At 39.0% G+C, this 21,043-nt stretch overlaps 2 protein-coding genes across 23 annotated transcripts in view; one reads left to right on the plus strand and one right to left on the minus strand.

Moving 5' to 3' along the window:
• Positions 1-11,653, plus strand: part of acss3 (acyl-CoA synthetase short chain family member 3) — a 42,611-nt gene extending 30,958 nt beyond the window's left edge. For both annotated transcript variants that reach the window (XM_025004946.2, XM_037981316.1), the window contains 7 exons: positions 7,844-7,939; positions 8,155-8,218; positions 9,495-9,576; positions 9,911-10,033; positions 10,114-10,213; positions 10,426-10,601; positions 10,891-11,653. In XM_025004946.2, coding sequence (XP_024860714.1) covers positions 7,844-7,939; positions 8,155-8,218; positions 9,495-9,576; positions 9,911-10,033; positions 10,114-10,213; positions 10,426-10,601; positions 10,891-10,974 — 725 coding nt within the window. In that variant the 3' untranslated portion in view covers positions 10,975-11,653. The remainder of the gene's footprint in view (positions 1-7,843; positions 7,940-8,154; positions 8,219-9,494; positions 9,577-9,910; positions 10,034-10,113; positions 10,214-10,425; positions 10,602-10,890) is intronic.
• A 456-nt stretch (positions 11,654-12,109) lies between these two features.
• ppfia2 (PTPRF interacting protein alpha 2) overlaps positions 12,110-21,043 on the minus strand; it is a 132,982-nt gene continuing 124,048 nt past the window's right edge. For 8 of the 21 annotated variants that reach the window (XM_025004933.2, XM_025004934.2, XM_025004931.2 and 5 more), the window contains 9 exons: positions 20,736-20,936; positions 19,102-19,164; positions 18,407-18,439; positions 18,151-18,326; positions 17,951-18,048; positions 17,690-17,865; positions 17,176-17,244; positions 16,713-16,869; positions 13,958-16,456 (listed from right to left, as the gene is read on the minus strand). In XM_025004933.2, the coding sequence (XP_024860701.1) occupies positions 16,239-16,456; positions 16,713-16,869; positions 17,176-17,244; positions 17,690-17,865; positions 17,951-18,048; positions 18,151-18,326; positions 18,407-18,439; positions 19,102-19,164; positions 20,736-20,936 (1,191 nt within the window). In that variant the 3' untranslated portion in view covers positions 13,958-16,238. Of the gene's footprint in view, positions 12,749-13,957; positions 16,457-16,712; positions 16,870-17,175; positions 17,245-17,689; positions 17,866-17,950; positions 18,049-18,150; positions 18,327-18,406; positions 18,440-19,101; positions 19,263-20,735; positions 20,937-21,043 lie in introns of those variants that run through there. The other 13 variants (XM_025004940.2, XM_037981315.1, XM_017411540.3 and 10 more) reach the window with 11 other exon arrangements.

Below are 21,043 nucleotides of genomic sequence, written 5' to 3' on the forward strand. Positions count from 1 at the left end.
CCCCTAAAACATTAAAAATAGAATACTATGGGTTAAGGTTCTGATGTGAGATATCCTGATTGGAATTTATGTAGAACTCCTGATTAAAATGCATATTTAAGTCTTTGCATGTACCTGGTTAGTAGTTGGTTTTCAGTTCTGGATTACTTAAAGTGAACAAAAATATTTATAGCTGGATTTTAATTTCATGACATGATGTTGAGCCTCTTCTTATGACTCTTTTTGACAGTTTTTTTAGATCAGTGTAGTGTTTCTGTAGAAATATTGTAGAATGTCTTGATCCAACAAATTTTTCTTATTTCTGTTACAAGATGACTTAAGATCTGTAACAACATCCCCCTCCTCTGGGAACACTCTTATCAACTGTGCCAGTTTTTAATCTTCTGAAAGAATTAGAAACTATTTAGTTTGTTTTCTTGTAGATTACAGCAGCACGCTAAGCTACAGCTGATCGGTAAACAGAGATCTCTGAATGGTCGGCTGGCACAAAACATCCAGTTTGTCACGATGAAGCCATGACTCACTGCAGAGAACAGGAGTTCTGTATCACACTGGCTGGCATTTATGATAATTTTCTCACAACACTAAATCTACACGTTACTGGAAATATTTAATTGTAGAAACAAGCTCAGAGATTACAAATGACTTCTGAGGCTGTGCTTTACTTTTGGGATTCTTGCCGGTGCAGTGGAGATTAGTTTAATTCAGAGCAGAGGAGGCTGGTGTGCTTGTTATTCTCGTGTGCAGCTGACTCGATCATTTTTCAGCCTTCCTGTCGTCTCATGCACTGATTCATCCTGATTCATTAACTGAGAGACACGCCTGATTTTTGTTTTTTTTTTATTATTTCACCTGCACTTTCTCCTCACGATTTCACCCTTATCCTGCATGTGTTTAGATGCTGTTTTCCTATATACTAATTGACACCCTTTGCAGACTCGCACCAATCAGACACCAGACCCAGCCCGGATCACTTTCCCCCTTTATGTATATAAGAGAATATATCTGCCATTTTGAACTTTGACGATAATCTCTGCGCTATTTTAGGACTCAAGTGCCATTGGTAGGAAGTGGAGAAGGCTGAGGATGAAGGTTGCTGATGTCACGGGTGTTGCCTGGCAACAAATGTGTGTTTCCAGTCGGCAGGTTTTGGCTGCTTGCAGAAAGGGGTGACAGACCGATGGACTTACGTTTCAGGTGTTTGTTTTTGTCTGACTTCCTCCCGTCCTCCTGCTAATTTGTTTCTTTCTCTTTTTATCATAAAACATCAACTTGACCTTCTCAAAGCAGCAGCAGCAGCAGCAATATTACTCTCCTTGGTCCTGACCAAAAACAGAGCTGATACAGGTTCATACACATTGCCTCCAGTGTAAGAAGGTTCACAAAGGGCAAATGTACAGATTCTGAAGAAAAACAGGCTTTCAACAGCTCACCTAAAAGGTATTACAAGAGCTCAAAAGTTAGGAAGAAATCTGTTTGAAGAGCTCAACAGAAAGATTAGAACAAAAGGCATAATTCCTTCTTATTAGAAGCATCCAGTTCTCAACTAATCATAGAACTAATAATTTTTTTAAACTTATTTATGAATGGAATAATACGGGAAAAATATCGACCAACGAGGCTTCAGTTTTAAAACTGAAATCTCAGCAGGAGGGTTAAGTTTTCTTTTATTCAAGATTCCCTTTAATCAAAATGTAATTAATATAATGTGTTGCACAATTAATGAGCCAAAACATACATTTTGACTTTAAAAAGAATGCTCTGGGTCAACAATAGAGCAATATGGTTAAAAATGGATTCAGTCTTATTTGTAACAAAGCTATTCATCAACATGCAGACTTCTCAGAACAACTTTTTGAATAATAATAAAAATAGCTACCAATAAATTAAACAGGTTGCTGGTTATTGTGTATGTCATAGCAAACTGCACTTTGTAAAAACTCAAGCTGAGCCATGTGGCTCCATTTAAAGCTTGAAGGCAGGCATTTGTTGGAGTATTTGGGCAAATGTTTTATCATTAGTAGTGTGAAAGACAGACTTATCTCCTCATAACTAGCATTTTAGGCATTAGAAATCCCAACCAGTTACCATAACCTCTACAGAAATTATTGTAGCCACCATGATTCCACCCACTGGTGGCGCTGTTTTGAAATCTTTGCACATCACCATATTGGCCTTTTAGGGGCAAGCACCCACATTTAGCTGATTAAACAAAATTGTCAGTAAATGCTAAGCAAGTTTCTTGTGACCTTAATCTGACTTATCCCAGTATAGACACATGGGAAGTGAATCCTTTTATTGACTGAGGTATGAGTCCAACTTTCCCAGAATAGGTGGAAACGTGCCCCGATTGTTGGTGTTGGGCTTTTTTCTTTGGTCGACACAGAACTGCTGGGCAAGTTTAAGTGTGAGTGAACATGATGGACTGATTCAATTCCCAACCACGTTATCTGGCTGTTAATTTGACTTTGAGAAATCTAAAAGTTGGACTTTATAATTAGCCTTTTACATCTGAGAGCTGTGGTGCCACATTTTTTATTGTCTGCTGGGAGGGGCTGTCATTGGCTCCCTAATCTAAAAAAAATAAAAAATAAATAAATAAATTCACAGCATTCTTTCCAAGCTATTGTTGCATTTATCTGCTGAGGGTTTTAAGGCACGAGATGGGGGTAAGGGGGGGATCTTCATTAGCAAGTTAAGAAGTGAATTTATATGCATAAACCCTGGCTCCAAGCAAATGAGCCAAGCTGGTTAGGGAGATGTAATGTTTTTAGTTGATGGAAAGGAATTACCTGTTGGGTTTCAGCAGTAAATGAGATGTGTGCATGGAGGTGCTTGTTGTGTGTGATATCTAATCTGTTACATATGTGTCCTTGAAAGGTGGCATCACTAACATCTAATAATTGCATCCTCTTCTGAAGAAAAGCTCGGTTCTTGGCATTATGGCTTTTGTGTTTCACTGTTGGAGATATTTTGTGCAAATTAAAAAAAAAAAACTGAAAAGCTTAAACATGTTTCATGAAATAAAAAAATAATTAAAAATAGATAGGGCAGCTTTGCAGCGTGTTCTCTCTGTTCTCATCCTCTGTTCTTCCCACAGCACACCTGTCTTTTACGATGACCTTGGGTCGCCTTTCTTTTTTAGCTCCTGACCAAGTTACCCCAGCAACCACACATCACACAGACAGCTTCAAGCACCACTGTGCATATGTATGATGTACAAAGAGAACATTCTGAGCTATTTCTGTTTGGGCTGCTGCACATTTCACATTAAGTTCGTTTTGTTTGTCTGTTTTACTGTCAGAGTTGGCGTCTCTGCTGACCTCCCAGCAATGGAAATATTGAAAAAAGTGCAGGTCAGATGTTAAAAGTCAGAGAAACCTTTTGAGCCATCTGCTGACAGTTTCTGATAAGCATTCAAACTGTTGCACAATGGCAACTCTTTTCTAACATGTTCAGAAGTTTGCGACTGTCTACTTAATTGAACAGAGATCCACTGCAATGCAATAGTCTTTTTTTCCCCATTTCCTCTGTTTATTGAAAAGTGATGTGGCTTATCTGGACGATTTTGCAAACCTTTCTCTTTGCTTTTTGAGCCTAGTTTTCAATGATGCTGCCTCTTGGAATCTGCAGTTTCAGTGTGCTTTGCTGTATATTGTATAACTCCAGCTCAGCCTGAAGCTCTCATTTTCTCCTTACTGTCATAGGAAGTTTGGCAACAGTTAAACTGGCTAATAATTTGAGGAAATGTTGGAAAGTTTTTCTTTCTAAGATAACATTTATCCTGTCTTCATACATTTTAATTCATATTTTACAATTATGTAGACACAGTAATACAAATTTCTGTTTCTTTTCAGTTTCTTTGGCATGTATGTTGTTATTCAGCAATTCGTTTGAACCTGAAAAAGTCTTGCAGCAGGCAAGAAGAGATCAGAACATAATTTATGCTCCGTTTCATTTGAAAATATTTATTCAAACCAGCTACATGCTAATTTGAATCAACACAGTAAATCCAGAGCTATGTAAGCAGCAAAGCTCAAAATGGCTGCCTACTGCAAGGCACTCTAAACTGATACAGTTGAAAAATATTTCTACCAATACAAAATAGGTTATGAATGTGCTTCTTTTTGACGGGTTTTCAGCCTTCATATAGTGACGTTTGACCTGGCAGTGACATTAACCCCTTTTGCTCCTCTTTAACCAACCCTGGCTGCTTTTCCTGTGAGTCTTAAAGACAGAGAATTGTTAGATTGTTTGAGGTGAAGGCTCATCTTTTTTTTTGTGAAAAGCGTAGGATTTGAAGAGGGGAAAAAGACATGCAAAGATCTTTCTTCTTCTGAGAACTTTTGTCAGCGGCAGTTTCCCTCCAAGCTACTAGCACCGAACTGTTCAAAGCGACTTCTTTGTGTTAAACATGCCACCGTATTTCTTTTCCTGCTATTCCCGTGTGACATGCCCGACAACCGTTCCCCCTCTCAACTCATTCATCACACACACTGTTTCTCTAACTGACCAAACTAATCTCCAGCAGGCCAGAGGAAGATTGATTTGTTTGTATACAGAAGGAGAGAGAGAGCAAAGTTGGACCAAAAGGAAGAGGCGGAGGTCAGGGCTGAGAGACTTGTGTCGAAATGTACGTGAAAGTGACTTCCTGTTAATCTGATAAACACACAGCCATGCAGCTTGAAGTTCATACAGTATGTTTATGCATACACTCAAGGGGATTTTCTTCTTTTTTTACTTTCTGCCCTCTCACTCGTCGTTGCTGTCTGTCACCCAGCAGATCCGGTGTCCTTCAGTATGCCCAGAACAGAAACACTGGAAGCAGTTTGTTTTCATTTTGAAGCATTTGAAGACATGGGTGACAATTAATCATGTTGGGAGGATTTCATTCTAAATGGGGTCATTTTATATCCCACACTGTAAACAGGTTTAAAGATTGTGACATTATGTTTTGGATTTGTTCTCAGCCACAGGTTGGAGGAATGTAAACTGATGTTTGTTGTGTCACCTGACCTGTTATGGTTCCCTGTGCTTAAAGGAAGAATTCAGAGTATTTGGAATCGGGATTTTTAAGGAGTACCTCTGAGTCTGTGTCATTACAGTAGACCACAGTCGGAACAATCTCGGTTTGGAGACTTGGTGAGAAAATCTCTTAGATGAACTCTGCTTTGAGTAACAGCTTGACATCTTTATGAGAACTTCTCACCGATTCAAACTGAGATCATTCTGACTGCTGCTCACTTTAAGACCTTTATTTTGGTAATCCTCTTTGTTAGCTGCTTGAAGTATTTCACTTCATATCTTGTTTCCCAATGCTTTAGTTTTATTTCAAATGCTGCCGTGTCACTTTGTCTTAGATTTAATTCCAGGAAGCTGCAGAGCCTTTTTGGTCTTGCTGCAGACTTTGTAAAATGTCAGTGCCCAATGTTTTGTCTTTTGTATTTAAAGTTTGAAGCTTATTGGCTGGCCCTGAATCTGTCTTGTCTGCTACTATGAACAGCCAGGTTTACACACACCACCAGTGGGGTGGCTTGAGCTCTAATCAATGAGCAGTTTAAGAGAGCGTTCAAAAGATGCTTGTAGTATCCTTCAAGGTCAGATTCATTTATACTGATCAGCATACTAATTATTCATCATTATAAAGCACGACTATATTATAAGATGATTAAATTTCCTCATGTAATATTTATTTTTTTAGAAAGCACTGCTTCACTTTAACAGTTTGCGGTCATATCATAAAAAGCATTGTCAGCCATTTCCCACCATTTGTGATAACAATCTAAGCCAGATTAAGTAACATACAGTATGTATCCCTTTCAACAAGGTTTATTGTTTTTAGACAGAAACATAGTCAGTCAGAATTGTTATCGACAGCTCAGACCTTGAACAGATTTAACAAGGATGCTATGTATTAGGAAATGTTTCACAGTTTGCAGTTTTAGAACACCACGCTGTGTGTGAGGCATGTGTAACATTTAACCTGAACATGAGTAATTCATGCATTAGTCAAATATTTATGGTATTAACTGGAAACCGCAGACATTCAAACCGTATTTTATTTTTTTTACCCATTTTCTGACAAGGTCAGGCGAAATGTTTCTTAAGGAATATATTAAAAAAAAAAAAAAACATTTTCTGGTGGATCGGAGTGCCCTGCTCATGTTGATGTTTTAGTTTTCAACCTCTGCAAAGTGGTTTAATTGTCCCTGTTGAACAAAGCTCCTTAGTTTTATCTTCATTTAATAACCTGACCTCATCAACCAGTGCAGCCTCTTGCCTCTGAGTCTTTGAAACCTGCTGTAGAAGTCAGGGGAAAAAACTGTCTGAGTTTGATTTTAGCAGCAGGGGGATTTTTTTTTTTTTTTTTTTTTTGCATTTTTTCACTTTAGTAGGTAAGGCAGAGGTTTTAGGTTATTTTGTCTTGTTCCTTGTTGAATGCAGCTTTCAGACTTGATACCTGATCCCATACCTCTCTGCATTCTGAATTCTGCTACTGCACTCTGCATGTTTTTTCTACAGATTTTTTATTTCCCACATCCAGTGTTTGACAGGTGTACAGCCCCAGTGAAGTTCTGTGGCCTAAGCTTTCCTCAAGGTTTAATTGTTAGTGTGTTGCTCCTTTTCTGCACATTATTACTCTATTGATTAAAATGACCTTTGTGTAGCCGTCCTGCAGTTTAATGTTTTCCCATTAGCTTTTGCCCTTTCAGAGAACAAAACAGCATTTCTAAAGTGTAGTCAGGAAAATAAAATGCATTCTTTGAAGGAATGCATATTGATAGCAACCTTCTTGTGCCAGAGTTTTACATTACATTATTCACCTGCAAAGAAATAGAGTTGTAGCTGTTTTGTGATTATTCAGGATTTCATGCAATATTGCAAGATCTCACAGTCTGTTAGAGCTCAAAGATGCCTCTTAGCAACTACCACACCAAATTTTAGCTTAGTATCTGTAAAATTGATACAGATTGAGTTACAGCTATTTTTGCTAAGGTTGATTAGGTGTGGCTGCCATCTTGAATTAAGCTGCTTCTAAAAAGTTTATTAGTTCTAGATGTACATCCAGTGATTACTTTTGAAAGCTTCAATAAAATTCATCCTGTATGACACCAAGAATATTATAGAAACATGTTCACACCACATGTTCATTTTATAATTAACTGGAATAAAATTGCAGCAAATAAGCATTTATTGTTTAATAAATTTTATGTTCCATGGTTCCGAGCATATGGTTTCATTGGTAATGAAATGTGGCACGTCTGTTTATTTGCAAACACCGTAAACAAGCGGCTTAATATGATAATGTGGGTTTTGTAGATTTGTTTGGGAAATGAAAGGCACAAAAGCAGACTTATTTCTTGCATGTGTGCTGAGAAACCTGTGTGCAAACCCTGATCAATGAGGAGCACAGTCTCCTCACAGACCGGGTATTTGAATGTAACACAGAAAGCAGATGCAGATGTTAAAGCGCTCTGCTGCTATATCTGATGTAATCTTCCCTGCTGAGCTGGATTGATTCTGTAATTCCATTGCTGGGTGGGCGAGCAGCCCTGCCAGGCGAGCCTCTGCTGTAAATGGAGCATAGTTCTGCCGTGGAGTTGGGGCGAGCCCACAGGAGCTGTCATAGTTCTGTGTAATGTAGGTTAAAGCTGCCCACAGAAGCCATGCAACACAATGATGCACAGGTGCTCTTTCACAATTTAAGGCTTTAATGTGTAAACAGGACATTACAATCATGTTTGTTGTGCTTCAGGAGAAATTCCAAACTGTTATGGTTTGACCTGAGCTCAGATGTATGAAAGGAATTTTAACAAAGCTATCTTGTTGTGTCTCTCACCAGAAACCGGCTCAGCCATTAGCGCCTCCTGTATCGGCTTGGGAAACTCGCTCACGCCACCTGCAGGCCAGGCTGGCAAGCCTGTTCCAGGTTATAATGGTAAGATGCAAAGCTTTTAAAAAAACTGAACAAAAAGCAATCCTTATAGAAATTTTCAATTAATGTAACCCAGTCTGCAGTGTTACCCATTAAATACCTTTTTAGTGATTAACATAAATCGATTAAACTCTTGTTGTAAATTTCTGCTGAAGGTTTAATCTTTATTTTTAGTGCGTCTAACTATAAACTACCTGTTCTTCTTTGTTTTGCTCTAGTCACAGTGATCGACGATGACATGAAAGAGGTGAAACCAAGAACTTTTGGAAATATCGTGGTGAGGTAAGCCAAATGAGGAGCCTTGCACACCATTGAAAATACAGAAAAGAATTCTGCACAGACAAACATAATTCACTGGTTTGCAGTTTGACATATTCTGAGGGGAAAGGATGTAAAAATCTGTTGATGGAAAAAAAAATGTAGCTGAGTGGATTTTGATGAAAGCTGCTCTGGTTCTTTGTGCTGCCCTCTCCTGCAGTCTGCGTTCTATCTGTTATCACTCCCCAACTCCACTTCCCTGCTCTTTCTAAATGCTAGTAATGACTCGGTGCTGAGGGGATGGAGGGGGGCAGGGGGGATTTCCAATCTACAGTGCATCAAGTGACAGAGGGGGAGCTGCTAGAAACAGACAGGAACAGCTGTGTTATTGTTCTTCCCTGTTTTGGAAGAAAATCTGTATCATTCCTTCCATTTCATTCCAAAAAATCCCGTCCCCTTGTTTGCCAAGTCGCTTTAAAATGTGCAGATTGAGCTCGGAGGCAACAGAACATGTTGGAGTGTGCACCTTGTTGTTTTACTTTAAAGCTGTAAAACTATAAGCAGCTAGGACACTTTGATTGGATCCTGATCCAGAAATGATGGGCAGAAAAAGTGATCTCAATGTGCTGAAATTTATGGGTGCTTCAAGTGTGAGGAAGCACAGTTGAGGAAATTTGGTTTCTTTTTTTTTGCATAATCTTGTTGACACAGAAGGCAAACAAAAACTCTTGATTTGGAATAGGAACCACCAAAAAAAAAAATAAAAGCAGCATAATTTAGTCAGTGGTTATGTATTTTTAAAGTGTGCTGGGATAATATTCAACAAATATTGTGCTTTTTAGTCACATTTCAACAACATGAAAAAAAAAACAAAACAATGTACATTTTATTCTGTTGACATTGTGTCCTTAAGGCAAATTTATTCAGTGCAGTCAGGTTTGGAGTTCAGAGCAATACAAAAACTAGATAAGAAGAGGAATTATCTTGGTAAACAAAGACTTGCTGACCTTTCCTGTCTGAGTTGTGTTTGTTTGGGTGCCTCGCTGTGGGTCACGCATGGTCTAGCTGAGCTGAGGTGCATATCATGAGAAACTGCTGCGATTTTAAAAAAATCTTTACAAATTATTTTGGCTTTCGAATTTCATAAACTGTCAGTTTTAGGAATGGCCCGAGTCTGAGGAGATGCAGCTAGATGCTTTGTGTAAAGGATTGTGCAGAAAATCTTTTTCATATTCTGTCACAGATGGGACCTTTTTTTTTTTACTTTCTAAACAAATTTTGCACTTTTCTCCGCCTGAAGGCTACCTTTACCACCTGGTGCAGCGTTGACTCTGTGGCAAAACCAGGATCTGTTCAAGAAGCTCTACTTCACCAAGTTTCCAGTAAGTTGTTATAACTTCCTTACAAGAACATTTTCACATCGTCTTAAAATGACTTAATCAGTTTTGCTTCTTTGACACTGGAACAACAGTATACTAACACTGACTGGGATTATTTCTGATAAAAGGTGGACCCCTAGTGTTTAAAATTTAATATTGCAGAACTACGTTGCTTATTTGCAGCATTTAGGATCTGCAAGAAATATAAATGCATAATTTTTCTAATTAAACCAAGTAAAATGTTTATATTGTCCCTTTAAAATCTAATTTAGCAGAATTTTTTCAAAGTAGCACAACTGATCTGCATTGTTGTGATGTTGTAATTTTTCCATTTTAGGGGTATTATGACACCATGGATGCAGGGTTTCTGGATGAGGAGGGTTTCCTTTACATCATGTCTCGGTCTGATGATGTCATCAACGTGGCAGGGCACAGGCTGTCTGCTGGAGCTTTAGAAGAAGTAGGAAAAGCACTCGTCAAAGATACGATCCAAAGGTTTTCCTTTGACGTGGTCTTATAAAGCATGTGTTTGTTTTCCAGTCAGTGCTGCTGCACTCTGCAGTGGGAGACTGTGCTGTGGTTGGTCTGGAGGACAAACTAAAGGGTCATGTTCCTTTGGCGCTGTGTGTACTAAAGAATGGTGAGAATTTAAAGTGACAGAATACTTGAAGTAAATTAAACTCTTTTCCTCAGCTGAAGGACAAGATTGTATAATTTCCAACTTGTGTTTTAGCATTTTGTCACACAACCTGTTCCTTCTGGCTTAGGTTTGGTCCAAAAATATTTGCTGCATGAAATTGTGGGTGGTATTAAAGCAATATCTGCCTGTTTGCATCATGCGCTATGTCTCAGGTGTGGAGAAAACTAAAGAGGAAATCACAAAGGAGATCGTCAAGCTTGTGAGAGACACCGTTGGACCAGTGGCCGCCTTTAGGAATGTGCTTTTTGTTCATGCATTACCAAAAACACGTTCTGGCAAGATCCCTCGCTCTTCTTTGGCCAATCTGATCAACGGCAAACCTTATAAGGTAGAATGAAACTCTTTGAAGAACATTTTAAGCATCATGCATCCTTCATCAGGTCTCACATTGATTAGTCAGAACTCAATTATTTTGTTGATGTTAAAGTTCCTAAAGGTAAATGAGTTAAAATATGTGAGAGATTCAATCTCTGTATAGTTGTTTACAATTCTAGGTTTTACTGTAAACAGGTTGAAACTTTGAAAAGTTTGAAATGTACTTTATAAAATGCTTGCAGCACAATTTAGAGTATGTTGGTTATTCATTCTTAGCGCTTCAAAAACACTTCTCTCCACAGATCACTCCAACAATTGAGGACCCAGAAGTGTTCAAAGACATTGAGAGGCAAGTGGAAAAAGTTCTAAGACATCATGCAGCCTGAACCTTGATGATGCAGTTGGTCCCTTTGACAAGACGAGTGTGAAGTCTCTCAGAATCTCATTAATGGGAGGTAAACGTTTTCTTATTTAAAAAAGACTTTTCTGCCTTAAAACATTGGACTTTTTTTGATGACATCATCGTATTAATTGTGCTTTGCTCAAAATGATGCTGGAGAACCTTAAGAAATCTCACCAGAAATTCATTTTGCTGTATAGTAAAACGCTGTCAGTTGAGTAAGAAGACACTCCTAAGATGTGATCAAATCTGAAATAATGTTTAAATGAACAGCATTAAGTAGATACAGAAAACACTGCTCATAATTTAAAACAGTTTTTTATAGTTTACACAATTGTTGACCTTTTTATGGTACTTAAAAAATCAAACCTCCATTGGTAAGTCAGTAAAAATTCTTGAAAAAGGCTGTTTTACTTTAACAGCTTGATTTTTTTTCTTCCCATTTGTGTATGCAACCATGCTGCAGATTCATAATTAATGAACTGAGGCCTCAAGCCAAAAAAAACATCTCGAATGAAAACTAATAGGAAAATTTACTGACAGATTTTTTTATTGACAATGAAAACTTGTTTGCTCACCACTTAATTTTAACCAAAGTACAAGAAGTAATAAATTTAAAAAAAAAAAAAAAATGGAAACAAAATGATTCCTCGTTCGTGCAAATTGAAGATGTAAAAACAAATGAAATAAGTGTAAGACAGATAACAGGGCTGTACAGTTGGTAGCCCTGAAAACTGACTGAAACAAAAAAGTTAACATTTACACCAAATGTAAGTCACAGCAAGCAACAGGTTTTTTTTTGTCATTAAGTCACCTCACTTCAACATGGTCATATACACTCTACACACACAATGAGCTAAAGCAGTCTGTCTTCCAGTTATTTCATCTGTTAACATGGCATTTGAAGGGTGAGGGAGAAGGCCAGCTCGGCTGTGTCGTTGTGTCGCCTGACAAACATACAGTACAACAAGTGACAGGGTCCACAGATGGCGTACTGCTTTTTACGTTCTGAGAGGAAGTTGTGTGCAACTTCAGAGTAAGAGTAACTGTCTTATTTTGTCCTTGGCTACTAAAAGTCTTAGTTGATGCGGTTGTATGAAAGTGCTTGTCATGTTCCAGTGTGTCGACAGATCCGCCGAAAAATGCTCCTTATTGTATTTTTTTTTTTTCACCGAGTCAATAAGAAAAGTTAGAGGGTCGTTGGTGGCAGAATGAGCCACCACTAGAGGGCAGGTTTTCACATAACATCCAGAGTTTCTTCCTCAGCACAAATTCATTGTCATAATTATCATCAGCACAATGAAAAAATAAAACCATATGTACAAAATGATCTAGAGGAACAAGAGAAATATGGAGAGACTTTAAAGAGCAGCATATATTATTCTATGGTCCACTAAATGAGGTGGCAAGGACATTTTTTTGCACAAACTCTGAATATCTTTTTATACATAGATATTTGTGTATATAATAAAAATGGCATATTTATATTATTTTACAGATAGCCTACACATCTTTTGTAGAAGAATTGCACAGTACATTATGCTCTGACAAGTTACTTTACATGTAAAAGGTAGAAATGGTGACAACGAGGCAGCCTGCAGGACAGTTTAGCACCGGCACCTGGTGCCCACGTTACAGGAAATCGGAGAGGAAAGCAGAGCTTCTTGGCAGTGCGTGTCATCAGATTGTTTTTTTTTTTGTTCCTCAGCAGGTCAGCCCGTCCAGCAGCTCCAATAATACATTTTCATTCAGAACTGTAGCTGAGGGGCAAATAGAAAGGATAGGGTTGTGTGATTAATATTTTTACACACCTTCAGTTGCAGCGGCATTCTTTGACAGCAAGTCAACGCTTGGATAACCCCACTTCCCCTCACTTTTGTGGTTCGTTTGGTTGTGAGCATTTAAATGTTGAGTTAGTTGAGCAGGAAGAGGCAGGATTGCAGCTGATAAGTTTTATACTGTTATGTTGCTGTGGAACACAAAGTTACAACCCTTAGACTATTTTTATTTTTTGAACATTGATTCGAAGTATTCGTGACCAAAATGACAAGGTTTTAAGACAAAACTGTGTAGATATCTTAGTTTTTGCCTCAATCCAAACCTTGTACTAAATTCTCTGTTATTGCAACTGCTTGCGTCAGTTGAAGAAAAACAACCTGTCAGTTCAAAATAAGGTACCAGAATTCAACCCCATGCACTCAGTAAACTTTAGAGATTTGTTTTCCTTTTTCTTTGTAGGAGTACCTCATTAGACTGTAACTTCAGTTTAGGATGAAAAGAGGGGCCAATAGACAACCTTCATAAGAAACACCTTGATTTGAAATGGTTGTTTTTCTGGTTCTTTCTTATCAAAATGTCTGTAATTAAAAAGGCCTGTTGAAAATGATCACTGCAATAACCATTTACTAGTTTCTTTCCAGATGTTGGTGTAGATCAGGGGTGTCAGACTCCAGGTCTCGAGGATCACTGTCCTGGGAGTTTTAGGTTTTTCTGCTCCAACATACCAGATTCAAATGGTTTAATTACCTCCTCACCAAATCATCAAGTTCTCCAGGAGCACGGCAACAAGTCATCCATTTAAACCAGGTGTTTTAAAGCAAGAACACATCCGAAACATGCAGGAGAGCAGCCCCCGAGTAATGGAGTTTGACACCCCTGGTGTAGATTCTCAGGCATCAAGGTAATGACAACTGGGATCCTTTTCTTGTTAAAAAAAACATTTCACCTCATGTGAAAGGCTGCATTAGCTCTGATTATGGGCTGGGACAATCACTGACCCACCTGGCAGTCACGTGTTTCAAAGTTTGAATAATTGGGGGAAATGATCTAAGACTGCATTGTAAGTGAGAGAGAAACTCTGAGCCCATCTACCCTATCCCCGTCTTACAATCTGGTCTTTGTCCAAAATGTGAATGTTCCTGTTCTTTATCTTTCCAGATGTAGGCAGACGGCTGAGTTTTGGCTTGAAGATCGAACTCTCCTGTGTTGTCCTATGCATTTGAAAAGCCTGAACACGCTCAGCTTGTGTTTTATCCTTAGGGTGGTCTGGTTTGAAATGTTTGGAGAAAATGTTTCTCAGATACTCCAGCAACATGTGGGAAGAATATGCTTATGCATAATTTTTCCTCCCTGTTCAGTTCTGTAGAGTGTTTTCTCTGGTTGTATAGCAGAGCCTTGTGGCATTTACTGTCTTCATGGATTGAAATCAGCTCTCAATGAACTGATAGTTTTCTGCTTATGGACCTAAGGAGGAAATGTTCAATAACTTATGTCTAGTATGCATTTTGGACAAAAGCAGGTGGTGTAGACAAATATTGTTCTGATGATATAAAGTTTGGGTGGGGAGAGTGAAAAGATTCTGGTTTGCAATTTGTTGGTTTTCTGTAAATTTCAATATTGAGGCTTTCATGTTTCATCATGCACATCTAACAGTCAAAAAACCAGCTTTTTGTACTTGAAATCCTGCAGTAAACTTGTTATCAAACAGTGAAATATAGAAGCTTTCCCCAGATATGTATTGGGATAGATTTTGACCCAAATTACAGTTTTTACTGGCAGAAACATGGATGTGCAATAATGACGGACATTTCCTGTCCCTCATTGAAGCCCACCCCTACCATGGGTAAAAATTCAGGTCCAAGGAGTAGAAGCCTTTTTAGGACAGTTAAGATGCACATGAGGAGAAATGAAAACCTGAACATTTAAGTTCACAAAAAAACAATTAACACAAACCAGTATCATCTTTTTAACTCAACATCCACTGGAACAAACTTTGTCATCAGAACAAGCATGTAAAGTAGGACAGATCTGTTGCTGGAAATCTGATAAAACACAATCTGCGGGGCGTTGTGTACCCAAGCTAGTGCAGCGAGGAGTATTCAGCTCTTTAGAAATGCATGATACAACATATCAAAGAGAGAAGTGAAGGAAGCTATTGATGGTAAACTAAAATAGTGGTCTCAAGTTTCACCTAACACCTACAATGCAGCTTCAACTCTGAAGATGGACATGTGTGTCAGTGATTCCGCCAACGATGACTTATAAACATAACTAAAGCAGCCATCTTGATGAGAAGTGAAATGTCTTTAACAAGAAGTTTTGATTAAAAAATGTGCTGGCACCAATACAAACAGTTCTGCTTTGAGAGGTGAATTAGTTTTCCATTTGAAGGCTTGTAAATCAATTAAGTGTTTTGTGATGAGTTTCAATAAATGTCTCCATCTGGCTTATTTTGGTGATATGAGCTGGTAAAACTATCTAAATTCACTTTGGTATAAACGCATCTAGGCTTCCTCTGAAGTGTTGCTATTTGTTCTGCTGTCTCCTAAATTCGCTAAGTTGTCAATCTTGAGAAATATTTCACTCGGTATATTTAGTTTTATATGCTACTCTGTAACCCTGTATATTTGACAATGTGTTACATACTGCGTACAGTTTATGGTCCCCCTCTTCCTCCTCTCAGCAGGAGTAGGTTCTCACCGTGGAGCTGTCCAGTCGCTGCACCGCAGATGGTCTGACTGTAGGGGGAGACAGTAAGACAAAATCTTTTGATATGGTGACAGCTTTAGAGCCAACTAGAGAAGAAACAACTCTAAACTTAAGCATGTGAAAGCTAAAGTAAACTCCCCCCCCATTAAGCTGAGATCACTCAAAGGAAAGTTTTGCTTTTACTGGACTAGATGTTAGTATAATGTGGATATCACAGACCAGAAGGCACGGAGAATAAAGATGGAGAAACTCAGGAAGGTTGTTTGTGTGTTATAAGGAACAGCTTGTTAAAGGAGAACACTGGTCAAAATCTATCCGGAAGATTTCCAGTCATGTACAACATAACTGCAGTAAATAATTAAACTTGTTAATCTATGTCTGTTTTCCAGCACTCATCCTTAGGGTACACTGCCCTGTCTGTTTTAGATGGGCCTCTACTCCAGCACACCGGTTTTATAAGAATTGATTACCTCAGCAGCAAAACATGCAGGGCAGTGCACTTTGAGGACCAGGGTCGGGGAAACGCTAGTCTCTAATATTTAAAAGTGAAAGGTTTTTGAAATATGCTCAGATTTCCTAAAGTTTAGACACCAAAGCTCAAAGTCAGGTTTGGTAAGAGTGAATGTTGTCCTTAAAACATGGAATGAGGTTACAGAATAAAACCCCTTTCAACCAGTGTTCTCCTCTGATAGCACAGGGATGAGGATTGACACACTTTCAGTTTTAGTATTTGAAATATTAAACACCTATTGTTCACGTACTTCAAAAGGTTATAACAATATCTGCAACACAACAAAACATCTTTGGAGCTGATGATTTTGCAGAGAAGGAGCAGGACAGTGGTTGGCACAGATCATGTAAAGTGGAAGGAGAGTGTTGAACTAGTAAGCACGCAAGCCCTGAACTATGAGGGCAGAGCTGACCTTGAAACCAATCCAAATACATGTCGTCAGGACTATCATCCAGATCCTCAAAGAGGACTGCAGAACAGCCATCGCAGTCAAAGAGAATAAGACACAGTCAGAAAACTCCTGAGGAGCAGGAGCAGAAACTCTTATCTGCTGTGGTGCAACAGGTGGACAGGAACCTTTTTGTTTAAAAGCTAGACATTCAAGTCTAGCTTTCAAACAATATAACACTTTGACTGAAGTTGCACCAAGCTATAGAACTATTTCACTTTTGAGAAGACATTTGTTGCCAGCGGATGAATGAGAGATGTGTGCGAGTCAGACTCACCCTCGGGGGGAAGCCTTCTGGAGTGACCAGATGTTGCTGTGAGACGGAACCCGGCAGGAAGAGTTTCTGCTGATCCAGGCATCATGCTGATGCCGTGAACGTCCCTGGGAGGGAACTGTCTCCGCCAGGATGGACCCCGGAAGTCTTTATCGTCGCACTGATGGATAGATAAAGATGAATAACAATAACAGCCCTACAGCTCAAAAACACAATTTTAGAGTGTGATGTTTGAAAACCACTGAACAAAATGTGCTTTTCTGAGTAGCCTTTTCCAAAATTAAAGAATTTTATGACTACGTTCTCCTGCTTGGTTGTCCTTATTATTACTACTTCTGTGTATCAACGTGTTTTAAAGGATAATGAAAACATATTAAATTCTGCCACCTAAAGTTGAACATTTAATTCTTGTAAAGCTTCTAAAAATCATTAAATAATCTTCAACGTAGTGAGATTTGCCGCTCACCTCTTCCAGCCTCCTGTCTGTGCCCAGCGCCAGCAGATTATTGTATTCTCGCTCCAGAATCTGACGTGCCTGAAGAACAACAACCAGATTACAGCATGTACTCATTTTCACAAGTCCCCAACTATTTTTAGCTGCATAACAACAGTGGCAGCTGACACGTTACCTTATTTGTGCTTCATCTTAAAATCACCCAGTTATGGATGAGTTTCACAGGGTGACGTGCCAGAAAGACAGTTGGCAAATTTGCATGTTCAGCTTTTGAAGGCTGATACAAACACTCCTATTTTTGGATTGAAGGTGCCAACAGATGACTTAAATGCCTACGTTTACATTTAAATAAGTGTTGCCATAAATTACTTATTTTTTTTATAATAAAAATATCCATATATTAACTGGTGCCCAGACCATACAGTGTAAGTTTAAAACAAGTTTCTTTGCTTTGTTCCTGAGTCACTGAACATGTGATGAATATAAAATGGTATGACACAGGTCAGTATTTATGTAGCTGTAGTACCTGAGTGTTTTGGGTGGGGATCTGGAGGAGCAGTGCCAGGCTGCTGTAGTCAAAGTTGTCATCTAGGGCGACCAGAGCTCCGTGCACGCCGCTCTCCAGCAGAATGTTGGCATAGTCCCTCAGGCCTATACTCTGCACCCAGCGGATGACTCGTTCATTACTCCACACCAATACATCTGCAGAGATGAGCATAAACTTGATACAAAGATTCTTTTTTTTTTGTTGTTGTTAGGCTTGTTAAATTTTGTTTTGTATTCTTACCTCTTATTTCATGTTGGCTATGTTCTCTCCGTCTTTCCAATTCCTTCCTGTCATAGTTGAGCTTCTTCAGACACATGATTCCATACTGTAAACTTGTTCTAATAATAAAAAAAATAGTTGTGGAAGGTGAAAAAAATAAAATAAAACCCACATTTGTTAAGGTTTATTCAAGCAGAGAGACTTCTACGAAAGGGGAGCACCTGTGGAAGCTGTCCACCATTTTCAGATGAACCCTCAGGTCCTTCTTGGTAAGGTGGTCCAGCATGCGGGCGTCCACCAGGCACTCCATGAAGTAGCTGCGGTACTGAGGTAGTCCGAGACTGGGCAGCCACTCGTTGCCTATCCACTCATGGTTCATGTCTCCATAAGCCAGAGTCTGAGAGGAAACGTGCAAGGAACTCTTAGCTGGTATGTGCTGAATATATTTGCACACTAACCGCAGGCTTTCAACATTACCTGTGCCCAGCTCCCCTCTTCAGAGTCAGACTTCTGGTTTACAGCATCAGGGAAAGAGGAAAAATGTATTAAAATTCAGGAGCTACTTTTAAAATGGAACCAACAAGCAAGGGAAACATCCATTTAAGCTGTTATGATTGCCTCAACTGATTTGGAAAAAAAAAGAAAACAACGAATAGGCCTAGTACAATAGTGCTTGAGAAACACTGATCTAATGCTGAAGTAAGTTTAAGGGACAAACAGTAAAAACCTAAAGTGCAAGAAAATTACGGCTGGAGAGATGAATAAAGATCAAAGTGAACAAACAACCTAATTTTATTTTGTGTGACTGAAGATGTTATGCATTCTAGGTAAAATTTCAAATGTATTTGAAATGTGTACATAAAAATATACCTGCCACAATAATGCAGATACTCACCATGATCCTGAAAATGTACAGTTCACATGCTTGTCTTTGATACATTTTTATGATACAAATGTATTTCAGATGCAGCTTCATAAAGCAGAATACTAAAAGTGTCTCAACTCTTCCCTAAGGCTTCAGGCTGGTTATTAGTATTGACAGGAGGATTACAGTCCAGGGGAGGGTTTAACTGTCGCATGCCTTCTTTCTTAGCCACCATCCACACCCGTCTTCATATTAACTCTCACACGACCAGAAGAAATGTGACAACAGAGGAAACAAAGGGACTGACCGTTTTGGAAGGAGCTGCCAGGGTCTCCATCTCCTCATGGGTCACCCATACGTTGCCTGACGGCTACACGGGGCGGAGCCCAAGAGACGGAGCAGCAGCGGGGTTGGTAGTAGAGGTCCAGTAGGAGGGGCAAGCAGTGTTAAAGAAGAAGAGCAGCACCACTGTAAGCCAATAGTGTTATAGCATCACAGTCAGACGATGAAACCCACCAGGGGTCAAAGGAAATGAGCAAAGGACAAAAACACAGTACAGCACAACGAATCTCAACAGTGACGTACAATAAAAACAAAATAATTAAAAAGTGTTGCCATGCACAACAAAACACTGAATTAAATACAGACAGACGTGTAACCCACATTATTCATGCCTGTAGAAGAGCAGTCATTTCATACGGTGGAAAAAACACCTAAACTCACAACTGTAGTAATGAGTCAATCTGTTCTTGTGTTTTGATTGTTAAACCACATGAAGTAATGTGAAATGACCTTTTTAATTTCCTTGTGCCTGAGTGACTTGTTAAAGTAAATTGTCTGACAAACATTTCCTGACCAAAATTGAAAATCTATTCAATTTGCCACTGACTGGGCTGTGATAGTGTGGACAAATCAATCAAATCCTTGATTATTGTAGGTCAGTACGCACTGTCATCTATGGTATGTATGCTCCTACGGCAAAACAATGTATGACAGTTGGCTTACATTTATTTGTAGTTTAGTTGATTTAAAATTTGAACCATACAGCAGTTTACAGTGCAAGACCTATATAAAAGATTATGACTCCTGACAGGAAGCTACATTCATTTACTTTGTGCTTCAGACATGGGGATCCAGCCAAGATGGTTGATGAAAAATGCCATGCTTTAACAAGTGTGTGGAGCGTAAATAAGAGGAGGCTTGTCACATTTAAGAGGTCTGTAACTGGAGGTCCATTTAGTTGAAATTTAAGCATGAAGCTAAGTGGTAAAAGGGATGGTGAGGTAAAGGGTAACATGGTAAACAAATTGAGAGACTAGAAAAAGTGTCAGTTTGAGTTATGATGGTTTGCATGCATACTATTGTCTACAAACACCTAATGAAAGGAATGAATTTATTTAGCTTCGTGAGTCCTATACACGCAGGACTGCTCTTATTTGTGCACCTTTAGTGTGCAGTGTAGTGGTTTTTGATTTACAGTGTGAAAAGTCACTGTCATGAAGACCACATACAGTTACCAAAACAACTCAGCCTTTTATTGCCAAGAACATTGTTTAGATAGAAACGTGACTTCAACGGATCAAATCTTGTTTCTACTTAAGCAAGCTATTGATAGGAAAATAAAATATGCTTCAAAATTGGTTTAATCTGCTAAATTTGGCAACTAAATATCAACTGAACCATCACATTTAGCTATAACAAGGTTTTGTCTGTAGTTTCTATTAGTCATATCTGTCAATCAAGCTTGTGCTGTGCAGGTTTGGTCATTTTGAGTTGGTAAGTGGGTTTTTTTTTTGGTGCTAAACTAAAAGGTTAACCATCTTTTCAGGAAAAAAAAGGAATAAATTGTCACTCAAGTCTTTCTCCAGATCAACACTGCCTCCAGCAAATCTTAGAAATGCAAGTGTAACTCAGTTCTTGAATGTTTGCAGTACAACTCACGGTTCTGGTGGTGGGTGGGGCCGAGGGGCTGGTGAGGGAGACCATTTCCTGGATGGCCAAGCGAAGTTTGAGCCTGTGCAGAGGATTACTGATTCCGATCTCCCTCTGGATCTCGGTGTCAGAAAGGGCCGACATGATGGCGCCGCTCTTCACGTTGGCGCGGCACGCTGCCACGTACCAGGCTGGCATTCCTAACCACAGCTTCATCACACAGAGGAAACCGAGAGGAGACCAGTGTTCATTGTGGTTAAACTGAAACCAGCGAATATGATTAGTTTGACACTTAAATATGTATGAAACTTATGACT

Source organism: Kryptolebias marmoratus, linkage group LG18, assembly GCF_001649575.2.
Source record: "Kryptolebias marmoratus isolate JLee-2015 linkage group LG18, ASM164957v2, whole genome shotgun sequence".
Taxonomy (NCBI): Eukaryota; Metazoa; Chordata; class Actinopteri; order Cyprinodontiformes; family Rivulidae; genus Kryptolebias; species Kryptolebias marmoratus.